We start from the raw sequence: 22,338 nt of genomic DNA on the forward strand, positions 1-22,338 counted from the left end.
CACCATAAACTCTATTATAATTGACTTCCAAACCAGGCCATGCTTTTTAAGTTATTCCTGACATTTTTTATTAAAACAGCCCATTTCAATGGACTGCCGCTCCCGATTCTGAGGAGATTAAACTCAAACACAACGAGCTATGGAGGAGGCGTGTCGTCAGAGCTGTCAATCGTGACCAAACACTGTTCTCATTGGATGAAGGAATGACCTCCGTAGGTCAAATGACGTCATCACGCACATATCCGACCTGCCCTTGAAATCCCAAGCAAGATGGTCGCATACTGGAGACAGGCAGGCCTGAGGTAAAATATAAATATGAAAGTGAATGCTTTGTTCTGAGTTAAGAATTTGTTTAGAAAGGATTTGTTAATAGAGCTATATATTTGTTAAAGTCATTGTTGTTCTACAGTTGATGTAGTCTCATAGTCATTCAGCTGCTTACTTGACATAGCTTACATTCATCACTTAGCATTAGCTTAGCCTCACCTGCGAGTAACCTTCTAAATGTGACTCATTCTGTATGTACAACGAATAAATAAATATTCAGCAAATACACAGCCGCTTTTGTCTTTACTCCACTACTCTTTACTCTTAGTCATGCGGCTAACATGTAGCTTGTTCTCTTCGCAGCTACATCCGCTTCTCCTCTGTCTGCGCTAACGCAGTGCGGGCTGCGTTGAAGCCGCAGTTCAAAGCCGAAGCTCTGAAAGCCGCAGAAGCCAACGTCAAAGTCCTCAAACCCAAACCGGCCGCATGTAAGTTCATCAAATATTAAAATAACGATGACCGAAGACCACATACGCTCAAATACTTGTCCAGTATGCATGATTGTGTGAGTCTGTGTATTTGAAGAGGGAGGCAGCTCAGCACCAGGGCTGTTGTGCATTCAGTGTATCTACACGACAGGGTCACGGTTAAACATGTAAACATTTTACATTGTAAAACGGATAAAGGCCAACATAAGGTTGATTTCAGAGCTAAAGTTGTGCAAAAATCAGCTCTGGTTGTATGATTAGCTGCTTTCATGGTCCTTCTAACTTCTATATCTTCAATTTACTGAATGATCAAAGACTGGTGGATGTGGACCAAAAGTCGCCATGACTTTTCATAGCTCTTAAACTAATACTCAACAATCACCTGACTATTAATATTATTAGTTATTGATCCCGGAGTTTGCCCCGCCTCACGCCTTAAGAGAGCTGGGATAGGCTCCAGCTTCCCGTGACCCCTATGGCGGATAAATTGTTCAGAAGGTGAATGAATGAGCATTCTGTTAAGGTCACTCAATCCTCAGTACAGAGTTACATAACTGGCAGTCTGGGTTTTCTAAATGTTGATTTATTCCAGTAGTTTGGAGCATGTGTTTTATGGTTTTTATTGTCAACATTTTATTTTGTAAATGTTTTCATTTCCTCCTGTATTTTAAATGTCTTATCCTCTTTTTTCTAGTCTAGTAATGCTTCTGTCCCTCTGCTGTCTTTTCTTTTAGGATATGAATTGAAAATGTAGTTGTTTTTCCTCAAGCGGTGGGGTGCCATCCTACACACTGGAGAAAAAAAGATGATTGACACCAAGACGACTTGCAGGAGACTGGGAACATGGATGAAATGCTTTTTGTCTTTTCTTTGTAATTAAAATCATATTAAAGGTGGTTTTCTGAAATGTAATGTATTTCCTTGCATGTTTGCATTTTGGGTGAAAATCAGATTCACAACAATTCAGAATGAGACGCTTCAGCATTGTTTGTAACCATTTTTATTTTGTTATAAATAAGTTGGAGCAGTAGTCTACATAGTCCTACATAAACCTAGTACTGACAGAGGTATGTGTGTGTTGATCCATGAGTATGTAAACAATTTGAAGTTTATTTCCCATTTGCGCCCTACATCAGAGGAGTACGATATCAAGTAAAAACTTGAACCTAAACTAATTACAAAGACATGCACTGCCCAGTGGCTAAAAAGATCAAACAATGGCAAATTACTGTCAGGGAGTTCAAACAAGTTGATGTTTGGATTTAGTTTATTCTAAATGTCTAGATTTATTGTTGCTTATATTTAGCCCTTGGAACAAATAATTTTGCATAGAATAAATGTCAGAAAAGTCTATAATCTACTCAGGAAAAGTGTTTTCAGTTTGATCATATGTAATGGTAATTCAGATTGTAAAACATTTCTGAATTGTCAAGAAGGCTGAGAGTAGAAGAAATACAAAATGTTGCTCAAAAACACTTCAAGCAGGCTTTGTGATTGCACCTGAAGCATTAGTCATTCTCTCTCTGCAGCTCTATCTACCAAAAACTCAACTTCAATTCCACTAAAATACAATTTAAATGTCTACCAAATCAAATTTAAGTTGCTCCGACACATCCATTTGAAGTGGTTACAGTTCGCTGTGGTGACAGCGGTTCACTCGCAACATCCTGTGCACACAGACAGCATTCCTCCAAACCCTAGCTGTTTTTCTTCTCTCTGGTCATCTTGATCATGGTCTCTGGTGATCGGTAGAGGAAGATCAGCTTTTCAAACAGTGTCTCCTCCAGCTCCATCTCTCCCGTCTCCCGGACCACAAAAATGTCCGAGCAAAGCTTGAGGACGCGGTCCACACAAGGCAGCTCCTCAAACATGATGGACCTGGAAATCCCATTGAAGAACTCTCTGACGAACTTTCCTATGACCAGCACGACTGACATGTACAGGCCCACAATTCTGTGGGAAAGAGAGGGGGGGGGGGATGAATCATCACTTCACTATACAAAACAAAGTGCAGGTGAGGCGTCTTGCTACCTACCCATGTCCAGCCAGGAAACCTAGGCTGGAGGGGCTGACTTTATCATTGAACACCACTATTTCTATGCTCTTGCAGTTTTGGTCAGATGAGGAGGGACCTGGGGGACACTCCTCCACCACCCACCACTGGCCAGTCTGTCCTTCCCGCGACCCTTTGACTTGTTGAAGTTTGATCGACATTGGTCTGAAGAAAGCCAGGTTTGGGCGGTCCGGGTTGTCTGAGAAAGATGTGCTTGGGTTATATTTTTTCACAAAAGATCAGTGTTGATCAGTTGGTTCAGTTCAATTGGTTAATGCATAACAAAAACAGCCTTTTAGACATTGTTTGAATGTACACACACACACACACACACACACACACACACACACACACACGCAACATAGTATGGCCAATGTATAATAAATAGTAACTGACCTACTTTCATCCTGGTTGCCATTTTGGACTCTGGTCCTTTCGAACCCCTGATGTACTTCGGTAGCAGAGAATTAATGATTCTACAGGACAAAATAACACATTTTCTGCTGAAATAAACAATGTCAACATGAGTTGACATTATGTCAACTCATGTCATGTGATACTACAGTATTTATTTTTACTTTTAAATTAGTTGGGCTAATCCAGTTGCTCTATAGCATTAACGTGCTATCAAGGAGTGAACACCAGCTGCTTGTGTTGTGTTGACTTACATGGGTTTGCTGCTGTTGCCTTTGAGCATGTGGACTATCCCCTCCCTCAAGGCCTCGTCCTCATACTTGACTGTGTGCTCTCCCACAGTCTTTGCATTTAATGATATGGAAGCATTTCTGGGAGAGGAAAGAGAGGAGCGTTTAGGACTCACACTCACAAACACAAAACATAAACGGATAAACACACGGACCTAAGCAGCGTCCAGCGTAACGTCATGTATATGTGGGAAGAGTTGCTGAGCTCCAGAATCATGGCCTCTCGACTCGCTGGGCTGATGCTCCACAGCAGACTGGAATCACTCTTTATCTTAGCAACAACAATGTCGTCTACCTCATAGTTCATTAGGAACTGCATAGCACCCTGGGAAAGAGTGAGAAAGAGGAGTGGTGGTTTACTTTGTCTGTGTGACTCCAATAAATGTCTAAATGTCCACTAAAATCTACCTACCAGATGGGTCGCATACATTTTGGTGAGTCGATTGAATCCACTTTGTGTGTAGAGAAACAAATTCTGCTCCTGGGCACTCATGGTGAACAGAGGCTATGGAAACACAACCACACACACTCAGCAGTGGAATGAACATTAAACAACCTCATCTAAAACCTGAGTTGCAGAATTAGAAGTAAACATAAAGTGTTGACCATACAGATCCGACATCTGGTTCAGATTGAAAAATTAAATTAACTAGCACATTATGAACTGCCACAAAAATTTTGTGCAGACATTCATTGTCTGCAGAGGATGACACCTATGCTTCCTATGTTCAAGTCACATCAAGCTCTGACATCATCCATATTTTCATACACCTGCCACTAATTCAACATTTTCTTACACCTGCATTCCTCAGGCTTTATTAGGTGAATGTGTCTTTACTCCAAACAATTTCACTGTATGAACCTGGACTTTTGGATGTGTACAGGAAAGCAGAGGATTGAATAACATAAAATTCTGACAGCTTGTCAGCAGATTTAAGTTGTTACAGAGGTTTCAGCTTCTGCACGCTGTCCATGAATGGGTCAACGACGACATAAGGTAAGTATGATTCCTGCTGCTGGGAGTAGGTGATATTATTTAAGAAGTAGTCATTAATGATCCCTTATTGTTTGATTATTTATCTCCTAACCTCATATCCCGCAATGCTGAGCTGGAAGGAGACATCCAGCGGCTGATTGATCACTCCGGCTGCTGACTGGATGAGTGACATGAAGAGGAGTGGGAACCAGATGATACTGATGAGAGCGAAGATGAGGAACCCTCCCATGCCATATTTCACCACCTTGTTCTTCTTCTGTCCCGGGGGATGGGGGTATTTCTGAAAAATCACAGCAGTATTGATGTAGTTCTCATCATTATTCACTCTACTGGGCAGATCTCATTAATTTATTTGCTTACAAAAAGCCCAGCTGCTTGTCTGACCATCAGTCTTAAATAAAAGTTGACAATTTTAATAGCTTTAATTTTTTTAAAAAGTTTATATACTGATTTGATCCCCAAATGGAAATTAAGAATGCACACTCTAGTTAGTGGTTCAAACACATGCCTACATATTAGTGAGAACAGGCCCCTGTAGCACATGCACACACACACATAGGGCCTGTAAGCATGCAAAGGGAGGTAAAGTGGCGGGCAGCCCCTTTGTGGAGCACCCAAATGAGCAGCTTATAAGGGGGATGGTGCCTTGCTCAAGGGTGCCGCGGTAGTGCTCCGGAGGTGAACTGACACCTCCCACTGTCAGCTCACACTCCGGGAGTTTTTGGGCAGGAGAGGGGAATCGAACCGCCAATCTTGAATCATAGGACAACCCGCTCCACCGTGGGCTCTACCACTGAGCCACTGCTGCCCCAAATTTATTCTATTTACAAGAATAAATTTTACTTTCATATATTCACAGTTAATAAGAATAAAATAATGAACCTCACATCAAAGTAGTAATTCATAAATTATCTGTTGATAAGAGAGTGAGCAAGAACTTGGATGAATAATGTAAGAAGGTTTTGAAAGAAAATGAAAATTAAGAATCATCCATGCAAATGCAAAATGTCTGAGTAGATAATTGCTTTCTTAATGTGGCTTTCTCATTCTGTGTACTAACTAATATGTGCAGGATGATGAAAAAGATGCATTCAATTACTTTCTCAGACTCCCTCCAACACTTGAGTATGAATATGTTAGCATAGATGTCTTCAACACAAATCCAATTGGAGAGGGACAGAGTGGTGTCGGTCCAAACCCAGTCCATCACTGCCCTCAACTCCGTTAAGAACGGAACTAAACGAAACCTGAAGAAGAAGAAATGAGGAAAAACATTACAATTATGACTATTATTCATTGATAACATGTTTTCATAACATGCTTGTAGTTTTCGTAACATGTTGTATATTTTTGTAACATGTTTGTTATTTACATAACATGCTTGATGTTTTACATAAATGTAGCCAACATAACATGTTTGACGTTTGGTGTTTTATTAACATCTTTGATAATCAATAATATTAAGTAATAACTATGTTTTTTGGACTCCACAGTGTTGTTAGTGTACAAAGTCCCATTCAATTAAGTTACGACAACTTTATGCGGGACATTTGTGAATTCTTTAATTCATTAACCATGCCATGTCTTACCCTTGAAAGAGGAAGAGGTTCAGGTAGTTAAAGTTCTTGGTGAGGAAGTTGCCCAGGATGCGGTTTGGGTAACCACACTTTATCTGGTAGGCAGAGAGGCCGAAGTAGACACACTTCACAAAATACCAGAGCTGAGCAACAGGGTTCCTGTTGAATCTCCTGTGGACCACAAAATGATGGGTGGAGATATTGGAAAAACTAGATTTAGAGATGGAGTTTTGATGAGATTGTTAAAATAATGTTTTTGGAAAAAAACGTTAATCAGAACCATAATAAGTCTAGTTAGTTGATGACCTTTCTGTGACCCCAGGGAGGATGAAGAACATCCAGAAGTGTATGCCAAACACCAGCACCACCTGGAAGACACACTTTCCCAGCAAGGACTTCTTCAAGTATAGAGCGCGGTCCACTATCATGGTGCCAAACTGAATGAGTAGCATCACCAGGAAGGCCTCTGGAACCTGGTCTTCTGACAGGGACTCTGTGATATCAGTCACCGCAGAGTATTTCTACAGAGAGACAGAAGTCAGCCTGATCGTGTCTCACAGAACACATCACACTGCAACAGTTTGATCAGAGGTAGTCTCACCCCAAAAGCCCAGTATCCGTAGATAGTGACAATAAAGTTGACGACATCAATGAGAAACATGAGGGCATAGACGTCACAAACAGGACTGTACTCTGGGTGGATGATGTCATAGAAAAACTGCCTTATGGGTAGGAAAATGTGAAGGGCCCTGCAGAAAAAATAAAACATGTCAGAATACACTTTCTAAGCATTTCAAAAAATCTATAACAATTAATATGCCATGAGGTTTGTCTGTTGTCTGCACCACTGTGATGAAGCTTCGTTTGGTAGAACCTATGAACAAAAATGAGACTTATAAGATGTGTTAAATCAAATTATCAGAGTCCTGGTGTTAACTTTATAGTTATATGACGCACCACTAAACCCCTATAATTTATGTACATTCACAGCTGAATGTAGGGTTACAATATTTTTTTTTCATTGTTTTGTGACCTATTTTAAGACGATGAGATGATTCAGTGATGGTGATGTTTGTATGGTGTTGTTCCCCACCTCCCTTTCCAAAATCTGTCATATCTCTCATTTTGATTTTGTAACTTCTTCTTTTCTTTTCGGCTTTTCCCTTCAGGGGTCGCCACAGTGAATCAATTGCCTCCATCTAACCCTGTCTTCTGCATCCTGTTGTCTCACACCAACTACCTTCATGTCCTCTTTCACTACATCCATAAACTCCTCTTTGGTCTTCCTCTAGGCCTCCTGCCTGGCAGTTCAAAACTCAGCATCCTTCTACCAATATATTCACTATCTCTCCTCTGGACATGTCCAAACCATCTCAGTCTGGCCTCTCTGACTTTATCTCCAAAACCTCTAACATGCGCTGTCCCTCTGATGTACTCATTCCTGATCCTATCCTTCCTGGTCACTCCCAGAGAGAACCTCAGCATCTTCATCTCTGCTACCTCCAGCTCTGTCTCCTGTCTTTTCCTCAGTGACACTGTCTCTAGACCAAACAACATCGCTGGTCTCACCACAGTTTTGTACACCTTTCCTTTCATTTTAGCTGAAACTCTTCTATCACACATCACACCTGACACTTTCCTCCACCCGTTCCATCCTGCCTGTACACGCTTCTTCACCTCTTTTCCACACTCTTCATTGCTCTGGACTGTTGACCCTAAGTACTTAAAATCCTCCACCTTCTTGAGCTCTTCTCCCTGTAACCTCACTCTTCCACTTGGGTCCCTCTCATTCACACACATGTACTCCGTCTTACTGCGGCTAACCTTCATTCCTCTCCTTTCCAGGACAAACCTCCACCTCTCTAGCTTCTCCTCCACCTGTTCCCTGCTCTCACTACAGATCACAATGTCATCTGCAAACATCACAGTCCATGGAGATTCCTGTCTAACCTCATCTGTCTGTACTTTTGATTTTGTAACAAAATACATAAACATGTCATATATGTTGAAAATCTTAAAGAATTTAATTAAATCTTAGTGACTTAGCAGCGAACTGAAAAAAATGACAGGACTTTTATTCTTGAAATCACAATAAAGACATTGGACTGGATAAAAACCAGATGGTTTCAATCTTTTCAGTCTCAGTCAAGAGATTGAGCTGTCAGATCTTTACTTTTAAATACAGAGTATGTGAACACACAGACACACACACACACACACACACAGACACAAACACACAGACACACAGACACACAGACACACACACACACACACACACACACACACACACACACACACACACACACACACACACACACACACACACACACACACACACACAGTGTACTATTCGTCACAAAACGGAGGGGGGATTACTTTTTTCTATCATGAAAAAATAAGCAATCAACGCCCCTAATTGTTTTTTCGGTTAATAGTCGGTCATATGAGCCTAAATTCCAACCAGCTGAACATTCATATTACTTACAAACTTAAGACGTGAAATATTAAATTTTCTGTCTAGGCCTCTATGTGGAAGATGAAGATGATGAAGATGGCCTAAATAGACTTTAGGACCATTGATAAAAGTCGATCATGCAAACATGGTAAGAGGATTTATCCTAATTAAGTCCTAATCCTAATAACCTAGATTAAGATTTCATATCATGTCAAAATAACTCAGTAAATATCAGACTAAGTGAATGGTTTGCTCTGAAGTTGGACTTCATGTGTTTTTCTCTTTTTTCCTGTTAGCCCGTCACCTGCAGCGTTTTGTCCTTCTATCCAAATCTCTGTGAAATTCTGAACAGGAATTGAACACACAATGTACTTGTGTGCGTGGGGATGTTTGTGAACGTCGAGACTACTGACAATTTGGATCAGGCTGAAAGTTAGAACCAGATATATCAACTATTGGATTTCTGTAAGAAAACTCTGCCACAGCCTGCCTGTTAATTCTTATTTTTAATTATTGACAGCCCCCTCCCCCCAGGCTAGATATGTAAAAACCAGAGGAGGGATGATCCTTTCATTCTCCCAAACAAATACCTGTTTACAGTGTTTCTTAAATGAGGGCTCTTTCCCTCAGTCAAAATGCTAAGAACAAAATATTTGTAAAGGCAATAGCTGTTGTGCACAACACAACAACTTACACTTCTATGATGGCAGCTTTGATTTGTAGCATCCTCTCTCTGATCTGCTGCCTGAGCCGCTGCCTCTTGGTCAGTGGAGCCTTGTTTTGTTGTCGCTTCATCTTCTTGCGGTGCTGCTTCTTGGGCTTCAACTCTCCTGTAAAAAGATTTAACAAAAAAAAACGTCAGGCATAAATACTGATTAATATACTTGCAATAACTTGCAATCAGAAAAACAAGAAAAGTAGATTAGTTCCATATATTATATATAATCACATTTCAAGTTCCATCTGAATACTAACCAATACAGTCCGCCGACTCGCCCGCCTTCCGTCTACGGAATAATGAGGTGGTGGAGGCATGAAGAGGAAGCAGCTTCAGCCGACGCTGAAGCCTCTCTCTGCTGCTCACTTTATCTCCTCCTGCCATCTTCTTCTTCTCCACCTTCCGCTTCATCTTTTTGAAAAAGTCAGGCATCTCGACCTCCTTACTGTCCCACAGTCCGTGACACTGTGCAGCCATGGACACAAACAGAATGTTAACATGCAAACCTAGCTGCACGGCAGCGTGCTGGTGGCTCCTGGTGTGCTAATGAGCAGGTAAATTTTTTCATGTGTACCTTGAGAATAGACCGGTGGAAGAACAGAGCGAGCAGCTGAATGAGGTCAAACAAAACGTAGCCATCTTTCTTCTCTACCCCGATAATGTTGGGCAGAGCAAAGGGCCGATCAGCGTTGATGCCTCTGTAGGCAGTGGTGGTCCAGGGGAAGAAACCAAACTGGAAGAAGTACTTCACCACTACATTCAGCTGTAAAAAACACACGAGATTAGGATTAGGAAGAGAGAAAGAAACTTTATTATCCTACTGGGGAAATTATATTAGGGGGGGCAGCAGCAGTTCCGTCCACCCGGTCATGGGCTGGGGACTGGACGGTGGTCGGTTCAAGACCCAGTTTTGCCAGTTCACTTCCTGAACACTGCCGAGGTGCACTTGAGCAAGGGTTCCGCAACAACTTGTTTTTTATTCCAAAATTAATTTTCTACTCAAGAGGTTGTGTTAAACATGTTAATGCTAAAACAGAGACTGCAACATCCCTCGACTTACCCTGACCCACTTTAAGGGTAGGTCAGGGTCAAAGCTTCAGGGTAAGTCAAAGTTATGCAATGGTTTTGACCATAGATCAAAACTAATGGATAGGTAGATCAAAGCTCTAGCTTTGATCTATGGTCTTAATCACACTGGCCTGCTAATTAATCTTTCTATCTTATCCGGTCCCTGAGTGTGCAGAAGTTGAAATTTGACCTTCACCTAGTTTTCTCAAGGTCGAGGTCAACATCTCTTTTTCATCCCCTTTGCCGCCTGAGTAATGTGCTTTTTGTTTCATCCTTCTATCTGCAACGGTTGCAAAGGTATTTGGTGGACTAAAGAACAAACGAACAGACGGACCGACGAACGGACAAACACATGAACACTGACAATTACAATACATCACCGCTTTGAAGAGGGACGTAATAACTTACCTCAGTGTAAATTATAGCGGTCATCCAAAACCGTTTGCTTGGCCGAGGTACAGACAGCATGGCCCAGAGGAAGATGAGGATGGGCAGGATGAGGGACAGGAACGACGCTGACACGATGTGGTTCAGTATGATGACAAAGTAGCACAGCATCTCTGACTTGGACACCATGGTGTGATAGAGGGCAAATACCAGCTTCAGAGGCCTGGGCAATGTCGTGAAAAACTTATCGGACTCTTCGATCTCCTCATTTTCAAACATGCTATAGAATGAAAGAAGGAGGAAGAAGAGGAAAGAGGAAGAAGAGAATCATAGATGAAAGTATTAATCATAGATGTTAAAACAAAGTGTTCTGAGTCGTTGTGTCCACTGACTTGTTCAGCAGCAGCTCACTGGCGGTGAGGTTCCTCGTCTCCTGACTCAGAGGTCTGGGAGTTTCTGGGAGGTCAACGCTTTTCTTTCCATCACTCTCCCTGAGGCTCAATGAAGTGCATTCTGGGTAATCACCACATTCTGATTTATCGTTCAGCTCTTCTCTTTCCACCTCATAATCACTCTCTTGTTGCTCCTTTTCCTCTTCCACGTCTTCTCCTCTCTCACTCTCCCTATCCTCCTCCTCCTCCTCTTCCTCACCCTCTTCCTGTGCATGGTCCTCCTGATGAGTCTCACCATCTTCACAGCTTTTTAGAGAAGAAGAATTTAAGATTTTACATCGAGAGTCCTAAAAATCCACATGACATGTAAAAAGGTCTGAAAATTTTCAAAAGCAAATCTCTGTGGGAATTTTTTTCTATTGTAGTTTGTCCTAAGCATCTATCTCACCTTGGTGAAAGTTCCTCTTGCTCTGCGGATGACAGGTCGATGTTCACTGATCTCACAAGCCTCCGTCTGAGCTGGCCGGCAGCAGGGAGCACTACAGGAGGCTCCTCCAGCTCCTCCTGGGTCGGCTGTCGGGACATGAGCAACGTCTCGTCTGTCATGCAGCTGAAGTAAGGAGGAGAGAGCAAACAAGGTCTATAAGTTAAGATGTCAAACTATTCATGTCCCAACATGAAGGAAGACATGAAGTAAACCACCTAGAAACACTGCTGCCCCAGGACAGTTTGGAGGCTTGACTCTTCAGTCTGGCATAGGCATGGAGAGAGGATGGTACAGCGAGAGGAGAGGAGGGTGTAGGAAGAGCCTCGTCCAAGTTATCTTGCGATGAAAGCGTGTTCTGACGGGACATCCAGTTTTCATAAAAGTGCTTGACGCTCTCCTGGCTCACCTCTTTGCCCTGCAGGGTCAGAGAGAAACCCCACATCCACGGTCATGAAACTGTTCACGCATGTCACACATGCATGTCCTGAACTGAGACACATCTTGTGATTGTTAGCTCACTCTTGTAAAGTTGTTTATTTCTTCCATCTTTCACTTTTGAATTTTGTAGATGAAAAATGCATTAAATGCATCAAATATATTTTTATTTATTCATTCATTCATTCATTCATTTTTCGTTACCGCATCATCCGCTGTCGTGGGTCGCTGGGAGCTGGAACCTATCCCAGCTGGCTTAGGGGGTTAGGCAAGGGAAAAGCGACGCCAGTGCACCGAGGAGCCACACAGGGATGCAGACAACCACGCATGCCAAACACTCACACCTACGGACAATTTGGACCGGCCAATTAACCTGAAGGACATGTTTTTGGAGGTGGGAGGAAGCCGGAGAACCTGGAGAGAACCCACGCATTCACACGGAGAACATGCAAACTTAGCAGAGCGGGAGGCAAACCCGGAACCACCTTGCTTATTATTATTATTACAACTTGGATTTTTGTCTCAGAGTAACACATTGTTCATCATGGGAAAGCCAGAAAAGAATGGGTGTCATGCCACCACGTGAAAACCCTGGAATCAGATTATCTAAATGGAATGCGGCCATTATCAGTGTCATTAATTCTCCCGGTTGTCTTCATCTTTCAACAAGTCAAAATGTCTCAAGATATATCCAAAATGAAACTAATAGTACAGTAAAAGTTGTAAAGTCAATTCTAGCAGGAATACTGACTTCCTCACTGAATTACTGAAAGTCCATTAGTTAGAGTGAGTTGATGCAAAATAGAACATTTCCCACATCTGGCTGTTAAGTGATGTTAAGTTTTGAGTTTGCTAAAACAAAAACAAAAAAATAAGTAAGTGTTTGCTCTACATAACTCACTTCTGTGAAGAATTTTAAGGCTGTGTAATAAAATCAAAAATTAAAGGGTCAAAATGTTTCAAATAAATATTTAGTCAGATGGAATAGAAATGCTAAGTTTTATATGCTCAATTTGTTCTCTGAAATTTGATTGTTTAATTTTTTTTTCAAATATTGGGATGAAAACATTGACACAGCAGCACAGATTTAAAGTTGCTTGCTATGATCTACAACATTAAATACCAGTAGATTATCAAGTAATCTCTATTTTTAAACAAGAGAGATGTGAGACTGAGTGCTCCTCTCAACCTCTTATTGCTGAATGATAAACGCTGCATTTACTTGTCCAAAAGTTTATGTTTGTACATATGATCACGTATATAAACAAGACAGTCAGAGAATGCAACATTCCATGACTTATCCTGACCTACTTTAATTAAGGGTAGGTCAGGGTCAAAGCTTTTGGGGTAGGTCAAAGCTATGCACTAGCTTTGACCGTAGATCAAAGCTAGTGAGCTAGTGGATAGGTAGATGAAAGCCCTAGCTTTGATCTATGGTCTTAGTCACACTTGCTTTCTCCCTCGTCTTTCTATCTTATCCAGTTCCTGAGCCTACGTAAGTTGAAATTTGACCTTCATCTAGTTTTCTCATCTGTCTGTCTGTCTGTCTGTCTGTCTGTCTGTCTGTCTGTCTGTCTGTCTGTCTGTCTGTCTGTCTGTCTGTCTCTGTCTATCTATCTATCTATCTATCTATCTATCTATCTATCTATCTATCTATCTATCTATCTATCTATCTATCTATCTATCTATCTATCTATCTATCTATCTATCTATCTATCTATCTATCTATCTATCTATCTGCAACAGTTGAAGAAGTACAAGAAGAACAAGAAGAAGTAGAACAAGAAGAATACTTTATTAATCCCCGCAAGGGGAAATAACATAGTCACTCAGGCGAAGATATTTGATGGACGTACTAACGGACAGACGAACAAACGGACGAACACTGACAATTACAATACATCACCGCTTTGAAGCGGGATGTAAAAACTGATTACATAAACTCGGGTGTCAGACTGAAGCAAGAGGACACAAGCCTGAGATTACTGATGTTCTACATATTAGCTGACACGAGCTGCAACCTAGAACAGATGGACCTCCCTTCCCTCTCACCTTCTTCTGCTGCTGGCTGAGTAACGCTCGCTCAAATCGAAGAACCTTAGAAATGTCCAAGTTGTCTTTACAGAAATTGTTCAGAGCCTTGGTCACATCATCAACCAGAGCTTGAACAAACACGACGAAGAACTTCAAGCTGTTGAGAAAGCGCTGCAGAATGTTTTCTGTCAGAGGAAGACAAGCATACAAGTGAGGATGTCTGGTATGTGACAGTGAGTCCAGTTGTCACTGCTGCTCACACAGCAAAAGCAAACAGAAGCTATCATTCTCTCACTGTCTCTCAGAACTTCACTTGTATTTGTAATGTAGTGACTGAGGCATACTTACCTTTTTCCTCTTCTCCCTCCTCCATGATGGTGCTGTCGTTCAGTTCATCCTCACTAGAATCTGTTCTGTCAATGCCTGGAACAAATATTCTATTGAATGACTTCTCTGTAAGGACTGCTACGATTAATGCTGATTTACGTGCTCCCAGAGTGATTTAAAGAGACACAACAACACATAATTCAGACCAGTGAACAACCACTCACCCTGCTGTCTTTGAAGCTCTCTCTTTGCTCTCTTTGTCTCCTCTTTCTTTATTTTTTTCTTCTCCTTCTTCAGATCCTTCAGAGCCCTCTTAGAGCTTGTGACCCAGGCGTTGTATGCTAACTGAGATCAGATACACATCAACTGATGCTATAATATGGGGGGATTGCTCAGTCAGAGTTACTTTAAAGGGGGAGTGTGTTCTTTGAAAGTTAAGCATTAACCTACATCTTCCATTCTCAGTTGTCCTACATTTTTTTCTTCCAAAAATTCTTTTTTATTAGGTTTTACCTGGAAAGCAGATTTCTTCTTCGTGGGTACCTCCTCTTCCTTCTTCTCTACAACTTCTTCTTCTTCTTCCTCGCTGTCGCTCTCAAACAAGTGGTAGCCGCAGTTGTTTTCCACTGCAGAGCAGGAGAGCAAAACTACACCACCATCTGTTCTGATGAACTATTGAGCAAAAAAGTGGAATGCTGATCAAGCATTTATTATGTTGGTTGTGTGCTGTTTCTGCTCACCTCCAGGCTGAGACGCCCAAGGCTTCCACCATTTTCCTCCGTCTTTCTTTGCCTTCTCATCAGCTGGAAAATAAATGTCAGTCTTTGTGGTTATTCTCTATATTTGCTGATCTCCCAATAGATTAAAAACATATTTTCAAGAATAGATCTCACAGTAGAAAAACTACATGCAGAAAGACTAGTTATTTGTCTTTTAAATAACTAATTGGACCTGAATTGTTTGTTATTTATAAAGAGTAAAAGCAGAATAGAAAACAAAAACACTGATTCACTCGAGTTACCAGGTATAATCTGCTCTTGGTCAGGTGTATTCGGTTTAGCTGCTGCAGGCCGACTCCTTTGTTTTGACTTGATTTTCTCCATCCTACAGAGAGAAGGTGGGAATACAAGTGAACTCACTACTCAGGAAACATAAATGTGAACATTAGTCCGAGCCTGTTGGAATTTGGATTCATTAATTCAGCCACTCAGCTGCAGTCAGATATATTTATAAACTGGCTCTACATCTACGGCTTACTGTTTCTTCAGTGTCTCCACAGATTTCTGCTCCATCTCCAGCCTGGCTGCTATTAGCTTTTTCACTTTGGCTTCAAACAGTTCAGCGCCCCTTTGAGAGGAAGATAGATATACGGAGACAACATAACTTTAACCAGTAGCTTTTTTTTTTTTACATTTTATCATGGCTGTTTGTACTTTTATTTGTTTAGGATCTCTTGTTAAATTATTGGACGACTATGACAAAATCAAACTGGTTTAAATATTTCTATTACCTGGAGGCCAAGATCTTCGAGGACCTGAGGTCAGACACCACATAGAGGAAGTAGTAGCTGAGGAAGACTCTCCTCTGCGCCAGGAGGACAGTGAAACAGATGGCATCCCAGACGATACCGGCTTCGCTTGCCGGCAGCTCACACTCATCGTCAGGAGCAGCTAAGTCACAAATATGTTTGTATTGTGTTGTATAAAGATGTTTTAGTCCACAGAAACACTGAGCGTCTTTTTTTAATATCAATACCAAATGAATATGTGACTTTCTCTAGATCAGACGTAAACAACAAGGAGTCACAAGCAACATTTTCAGAATATTATGATTATTATGTCCTTTATTATCTCCTTTAACCTGAGTCAACTAAACTTTTCAAAGAACGTATAACTACAAAAGAAAAACAAATACATAATAAAAGCACTCTGTACTTTACATGCAACATAAAAACTAATGTACATTAATAAAGGAAAATTATGTTGACAATAAATTAGTTATGAATTACGTGAATCAAATGACTTTATTAAATTGTATTATATTGTTAAGTAGAATCCTAATTTTTTTTGTCAAACAAATTATAGAGTGGGAGCGCAGAGTTTATAATTCTCCTCTGCTTGTGTTCTCTACACCCGAAAACATGCAGCTTAGGTGAACTGGTCACGACAAAGTGTTCTTAGGTGTGAGTGTGAATGGTTATTTGTCCTTTGTGTAGCCCTGTGATGAGGTGGAGTCCCATTGGGGTGTACCCCACCTCTCGTCTGTAGCCAGCTGGGATGGGCTCCAGACCCACGAACCGCAAGGTGGATAAGCGAGTGAAGATGAAACAATTTTGACCGTATTGTTTTCAAGAAGATAAATGAATGAATACAGAGAGACGGTAATGGTCCCAAACTTCCAAACGTTGGTGACAACATTTGTGTAAAACAAAACAAAGAAACAACAATATACATTTCAAACACTATTTCCATATTTTTTAATTTTAGTGAAAAACTTTCTAAGTTCCTCACAAACACAAGAGTTAACTGAGGTGAAGATTCACATTCAACTGTTCCAGAAACTTACGGATGTCGTAGCCTTTGATGGTGCAGAACATACTGAACGCCTGAATCAACCAGCAGCTGTTCTTTATCAGGCTGTCCAGATGGGCACAAGAGCCCAGCTGATCATAAAACACACAGAATTAATAGGAAAAAAACAGAATTAAAGGCATGAAGCCCAACAAAGGTTAATAAATTCACTAAATTCATTTATTTTAAATGATATTTTCCTGCATAATAACTCACAGACAGCAGGTTTTTCATGGTGATCACAAAGCAGGTATATCCAATGAGCCAGTCCCACAGTCGCAGGATGTATCTGACCGGCTGCATCAAAACGCTGCCTCCAAACAACATGAAGTAGAAACAGGCCACAAGGTATCCCATGCAGAAGATGCTGATTCGCGTGGTGCCGGTGATGAAGATGAGGCACAGAACCAGCCAGAAGAAATAGCTGAAAACAAACACCTTCACCATGTCCAGATAGCTCCTGAGGACCAGAAGATCAAGCACACACCTGCTGAGGAACTGCGAAGTATTCAGAACTGTACTGAACATTTTTGTGGTCAACTTAACTTTGCTTTTCATATAAACTGGATCCAAGGGAAAATGTTGTGTCATTTTAAATAAAGTATTTCGTAACTATACTGACTAACGTTGTGCTGCTTCAGGACCTGGAAGGCTGGCTGTGATAAATAAACGGTGAATTCTGCTGTCTACCAAAAAATCCTGAAGGAGAATGTCTGGCCATCTGTTTGTGAACCTAAAGCTGAAATGACTTGTGTTCTGTAGCAGGATAATGATCCAAAACAGACCAGCAAGTCCACCTCTGAGCAGCTGAAGACAAACAACACAAAGGCTTTGGAGTGGCCTCTTCAAAGTCTTGACGTGAATCCATTAAGATGCACGTCATCATGGCATCATCTGTGGCTTCATCTTAAAAAGTCGTATCATGCTTATGGATTTCAGAAAGCGAATTTCAAGATGCAATATCCCATTTCTTAAAAAAAGCCTATCAAATGTTTTGTTAAAATCACAGTTTCAACTTCCAACTTGATCAGCCATTGATAAAGCTGCTGTTCATCTATGATAACTGATATCAAATTCCCCATAGAGAAAATACTGTATATTTAAATTACAGCAGCATAACAAAGCTGGGTGTTTGGCAGCCGGGCCCGAAATAAATCCAATAATCAGAGGCATCGGTCTTTCATGGACTTAAGAGATACCCATTAGTGCTTAGACAGCAGTTTCATTTTACCAGAACAGCTTTCCTGAGTTTGACAACACGCATGAATTAATGATCTAAAACAACCCTTTAATGCTCCTAAAAAGACCACAAACCAGTGTGATGGACTCCTAATCCTCCATCTGCAGTTAATCCTACACAGCAGGAAGTTGTTAACACCACAAACTGTTCTTCCAATTCCAAGAGTCTAAATTTATAACAACTTATTTTAAAGGTTTTTTACTGTTTTTTCTCTGCCTCCTTATTTCTAGACTAGAACCAAAGTTTTTTAAGATGTAAAATTATCTCAGCATGAACAGATAATTTCACTGGTATTGAGACATTTTCTTCTCAAATTTAGTGTTGTATTTATTATTTTTGTGGTGAACTAATAACTAACTGAACTATGTTCAGGTTATTTCCTGTCCTTATCTCAGATCCATAGATTCTATAAGTCATGTGAAAGGAGGGGAGATAATAAATCAAAGACCATCGACGACTGTGCAGATCTCATTTGTTTGAGATCATAAAAGTAAAATGCACCAAACTGAGACCAAAACGACCTTGAATTTCTGACCTGCAGTGAAGGAAATTATTGACAGGTATGAACTGGTTGAAGGAACAAGGATCCAGACTGCGGCTGATTTCAACATTGTCACCAGCCAGCAGTCGCACTGCTGCTCGGTTCTCCTCCTCGAACACCTGCCACTGCAGAGAGGAGCAGAGCAGCAGGAGGTGATCGTCTGCAGGGAGCAGGAGAGAGAGAGAACCGTCAACAGCTGACACGAGACAGAACAGTCACAACTGTAGAGAGTGAAGACAAACTCACAGAAAATGAATAAAGGATTGGGTTTCATGGCAAAATCAGGCATGTAAAACCACTTAATGACGTTAGAGGTCAAGGGTCGAGCTGCAGTTCTCCAGGGATAATCTGATGAAAAAACAAAATTAAGTGATTTATACTGCTGTGCATTTGTAGGAGGGACATTTCTGACCTATGAAATTTGATTATCTGAATTTTTTTTAAATCAATTAATGCAATTGTTCCAGCTTTATAAACTTTTGCCAGCTTTAGCGTCTCAGTTATCAGAATTTTATATTTATCTGAATGTCATGCAGTAATCTAAATATATTTGAATTTCACAAATTACGACTATCATTTTATTCTGGAGGCAACTGATTCGCTGTGGTGACCCCTGAAAGGGAAAGCTGAAAGGAAAAGAAGATTTTATTCTGTCAATTTGCATATTTATACATTCTACATTGTAACATATACATTAAATGACTGATCAAGAAGATAATCATTTGAAAAATTAATACAGTACTTTGGATGGCAGCCATTCTATTGGTTATTTATATTTTGGTAAGTCATTTATCAAGCCGTCCCTCTAAAATGGATTTTCTCATTTCAATGTTAACTCACGAAGGAAATTGATCAAAAAAAATATCTAAAAATTTATCTGCAGTTTATTTGATATCACCAATGATTAGAAGTTCTGTACCAACACAGAAGGCGGGTGGGATGCCGATGCAGAGCAGGTACTGCAGCACCATGAGGCCTGCAGTGAAGCAGCAGTATTTTGGCCACACCTCCCCAATAGCCTTCCGACGTCGCCGAGAGAGGACGGCCATTAATGCACAGGAGTGAAGCAGGGCATAGAAATCCATCCTCTGACCAATCACATTGACCGCCACAACTAAACTGGCCTAAGAGAAAGTGAAAGAATCCCAAAAAGTTAATGTCAGATACGTTGAACAGTTCAAAACCCTCTTCAACAAATATACACACTCCCAAATGGCCCAGTACCTCCAGTCCAAATTTGTAGAAGAAGAAGTTGATGTAGTACTTCATGCAGGGAATGATGCCATTATCCAGGTGCTGTCTTGTGATGCCCTGGAAAATGATGCTGAAAGGCGGGGCCTTCAAGTCATTGTGGAGACGGAAGTAGTGCTGGTGCCGATGGACGGTGGCCTCGAACACCAGCAGGCCCAGCACCATCAGATGGTTCTAAGGACCAAACACACACCAAGCAACGACAAGTACGAATTCACATTCCTGAATGAACCTTATGTTTACCCGTTAAATCAAACCAATCTGGTCTCTATTTCAGATATTTATCATCTCATTAAGCTTCATAACATGAAGCTATTCACTCTGGTTATAATAATCAATCTAAAAGATTACACTTTAAACTACGGCATGTGAAAAGCTGAGTGAATTACACTGACTCTGGTTGAGAGTGCCTTATTTTATACACAGATAGATAGATGGGTGTGATTGATGAACAATGTACAGTAAACAGACTTTACCTTGAGACAGGGGAGGATCCTCCCCTCACATTTACGGACTGCTCCACACCAGAACACGGGGTCTACCGGCTCAACGTAGAGAACAGACCTCTTAAAAACCTCATCCAGAGCTGAGCGGTTGGAAGACACCAGGCCCTGACATACAGACAATAAATATACATCACTGCAAAGCAAAGCTTGTATCTAACAATGTGTCTACCATATGCTTCCTCCAATGCAGCAACTACAGGAGAGTTAAAACCTGCTGACTGGTGAACTAGTTTGTACTAGTTTGTACGTTCTTGGTTTTAAAACTCACTGCTGTGCAGTTTGAAGAGTACTCAAGTGGTTTGATGAGTGTGAGCTGATAAAACATCTTGAACACCACCATGACGCAGGCCCATACGGCGGAGATGCTGGATGCCAAAGGTCGTAACCTTGGGAACGGGAGAGCAAACACCCATAGAACCAGGAAGAGCAAGTTCATCAGAGACACCTGAAAAATCAGATGATTCAAATTGCAGAGAGAAACTGAGGATTAAAAAGAAAGACAAGCAGATGTGTTTTTACTACACTTATGGAATACTAGATAGATAGATAGATAGATAGATAGATAGATAGATAGATAGATAGATAGATAGATAGATAGATAGATAGATAGATAGATAGATAGATAGATAGATAGATAGATAGATAGATAGATAGATAGATAGATAGATAGATAGATAGATAGATAGATAGATAGATAGATAGATAGATAGATAGATAGATAGATAGATAGATAGATAGATAGATAGATAGATAGATAGATAGATAGATAGATAATGTATTAATCCCGGAGGAAATTGTATAGGAAATTATAGGAAATTGTATATATATACTATGTGCATACACACAGAGACACACGGATAGATCCATCCCACCTCTTGCAGTGACACCCAGATGATGCCAGAGGACACCAGCTTGAGGCTGTGAATCTCCAGCACCCTCCAGATCTGCTGCTGCATCTGATGAACTCCTGACAGAGCCTGAATGAGCAGCAGGCTCGCCCGGTCCACAATGACAATCCACTTGTTCTCACTGCTGCTGTGGACAGACTCTGAGAGAAGAAAATTGTTGGTAGGTATGAGTGTCAGCTTGAGTTTTTTTTTTCTTTCTATGTGGGTGTGCAATGAATTGACATCTTTCTCCAGGCTGTACCCCGCCTCTCATCCATAGTCACCAGGGATGGACTTAAACGTGACCTATTACAAAGATTCTGATAAGCAGCTCAAAATGATCACCTAATCTTCAAGAGGATGAATGAATGAATGAATGAATGAATGAATGAATGAATGAATGGATGGATGGATGGATGGATGGATGGATGGATGGATGGATGGATGGATGGATGGATGGATGGATGGATGGATGGATGGATGGATGGATGGATGGATGGATGAACTCTTTTCTGAGACCTCAAATGTCCGAGAGATTTAATCTCAAGGTTTAATCTGAAGGGATTTCTTGGTTAAATAAAAGGTTTAGTTAATCCATCCATCCATCCATCAATCCATCCATCAATTCATCCATCAATTCATCCATCCATGATGGAATGAATAAAATTACGGCTAAGTCAACTGATTAGTAACAGGACAATCATCAATGATTAAATTGTACAGCTGTACAGTATTTGTGACTCACTAAGAACAACTGACAATTTAAATCAAGTTTGAATTAAACGACTAAGTTTGAGCTGTTTAAATTAAATACATCCATTAACTGACAGCTTAAACTTCCAGGGAAAAATACTGTGAAGTTGAAAAACAGAAACTCAGTGCATAAACCCAGGACTGAAGTTACTCTGTTGGGTGTCAAATTATGAAAAATAAAATTGTTAATAAACAGTCATT

The 22,338-nt window shown here is 40.7% G+C and overlaps 2 protein-coding genes across 2 annotated transcripts in view; one reads left to right on the top strand and one right to left on the bottom strand.

The window, feature by feature from the left end:
* Nucleotides 1-181: 181 nt before the first annotated feature.
* On the top strand, nucleotides 182-1,667 carry atp5f1e (ATP synthase F1 subunit epsilon). The gene is made up of 3 exons (XM_068341274.1): nucleotides 182-302; nucleotides 631-755; nucleotides 1,490-1,667. Coding segments are annotated over exons 1-3 (159 nt in total). The 5' UTR covers nucleotides 182-270; the 3' UTR covers nucleotides 1,492-1,667.
* Nucleotides 1,668-2,452: 785 nt separating this feature from the next.
* The window catches only part of si:dkey-11f4.7 (piezo-type mechanosensitive ion channel component 2), a 36,535-nt gene continuing 16,649 nt past the window's right edge, over nucleotides 2,453-22,338 (bottom strand). Inside the window, exons 22-56 of the mRNA XM_068323978.1 lie at nucleotides 21,370-21,545; nucleotides 20,766-20,942; nucleotides 20,468-20,602; nucleotides 19,965-20,165; nucleotides 19,660-19,864; nucleotides 18,987-19,088; nucleotides 18,735-18,900; nucleotides 17,176-17,419; nucleotides 16,955-17,051; nucleotides 15,900-16,059; nucleotides 15,647-15,736; nucleotides 15,402-15,493; nucleotides 15,130-15,192; nucleotides 14,903-15,015; nucleotides 14,614-14,734; nucleotides 14,411-14,485; nucleotides 14,081-14,247; nucleotides 11,809-12,008; nucleotides 11,555-11,716; nucleotides 11,107-11,412; nucleotides 10,736-10,994; nucleotides 9,834-10,022; nucleotides 9,517-9,724; nucleotides 9,236-9,368; nucleotides 6,688-6,835; nucleotides 6,393-6,607; nucleotides 6,099-6,257; nucleotides 5,609-5,756; nucleotides 4,601-4,789; nucleotides 3,925-4,017; nucleotides 3,668-3,837; nucleotides 3,477-3,593; nucleotides 3,205-3,284; nucleotides 2,791-3,007; nucleotides 2,453-2,708 (exon numbers count right to left, since the gene is read on the bottom strand). Coding sequence (XP_068180079.1) covers nucleotides 2,453-2,708; nucleotides 2,791-3,007; nucleotides 3,205-3,284; nucleotides 3,477-3,593; nucleotides 3,668-3,837; nucleotides 3,925-4,017; nucleotides 4,601-4,789; nucleotides 5,609-5,756; nucleotides 6,099-6,257; nucleotides 6,393-6,607; nucleotides 6,688-6,835; nucleotides 9,236-9,368; nucleotides 9,517-9,724; nucleotides 9,834-10,022; nucleotides 10,736-10,994; nucleotides 11,107-11,412; nucleotides 11,555-11,716; nucleotides 11,809-12,008; nucleotides 14,081-14,247; nucleotides 14,411-14,485; nucleotides 14,614-14,734; nucleotides 14,903-15,015; nucleotides 15,130-15,192; nucleotides 15,402-15,493; nucleotides 15,647-15,736; nucleotides 15,900-16,059; nucleotides 16,955-17,051; nucleotides 17,176-17,419; nucleotides 18,735-18,900; nucleotides 18,987-19,088; nucleotides 19,660-19,864; nucleotides 19,965-20,165; nucleotides 20,468-20,602; nucleotides 20,766-20,942; nucleotides 21,370-21,545 — 5,633 coding nt within the window. The remainder of the gene's footprint in view (nucleotides 2,709-2,790; nucleotides 3,008-3,204; nucleotides 3,285-3,476; nucleotides 3,594-3,667; nucleotides 3,838-3,924; nucleotides 4,018-4,600; nucleotides 4,790-5,608; nucleotides 5,757-6,098; nucleotides 6,258-6,392; nucleotides 6,608-6,687; nucleotides 6,836-9,235; nucleotides 9,369-9,516; nucleotides 9,725-9,833; nucleotides 10,023-10,735; nucleotides 10,995-11,106; nucleotides 11,413-11,554; nucleotides 11,717-11,808; nucleotides 12,009-14,080; nucleotides 14,248-14,410; nucleotides 14,486-14,613; nucleotides 14,735-14,902; nucleotides 15,016-15,129; nucleotides 15,193-15,401; nucleotides 15,494-15,646; nucleotides 15,737-15,899; nucleotides 16,060-16,954; nucleotides 17,052-17,175; nucleotides 17,420-18,734; nucleotides 18,901-18,986; nucleotides 19,089-19,659; nucleotides 19,865-19,964; nucleotides 20,166-20,467; nucleotides 20,603-20,765; nucleotides 20,943-21,369; nucleotides 21,546-22,338) is intronic.

Source organism: Antennarius striatus, chromosome 2, assembly GCF_040054535.1.
Source record: "Antennarius striatus isolate MH-2024 chromosome 2, ASM4005453v1, whole genome shotgun sequence".
Taxonomy (NCBI): domain Eukaryota; kingdom Metazoa; phylum Chordata; class Actinopteri; order Lophiiformes; family Antennariidae; genus Antennarius; species Antennarius striatus.

What these genes read in the sequence shown, in the direction of transcription:
- atp5f1e (XM_068341274.1), top strand. Translation starts at nt 271, where the DNA reads ATGGTCGCATACTGGAGACAGGCAGGCCTGAG. An exon ending in TGGAGACAGGCAGGCCTGAG is followed by an intron (nt 303 to 630) that starts GTAAAATATAAA and finishes TTCTCTTCGCAG; the next exon opens with CTACATCCGCTTCTCCTCTG.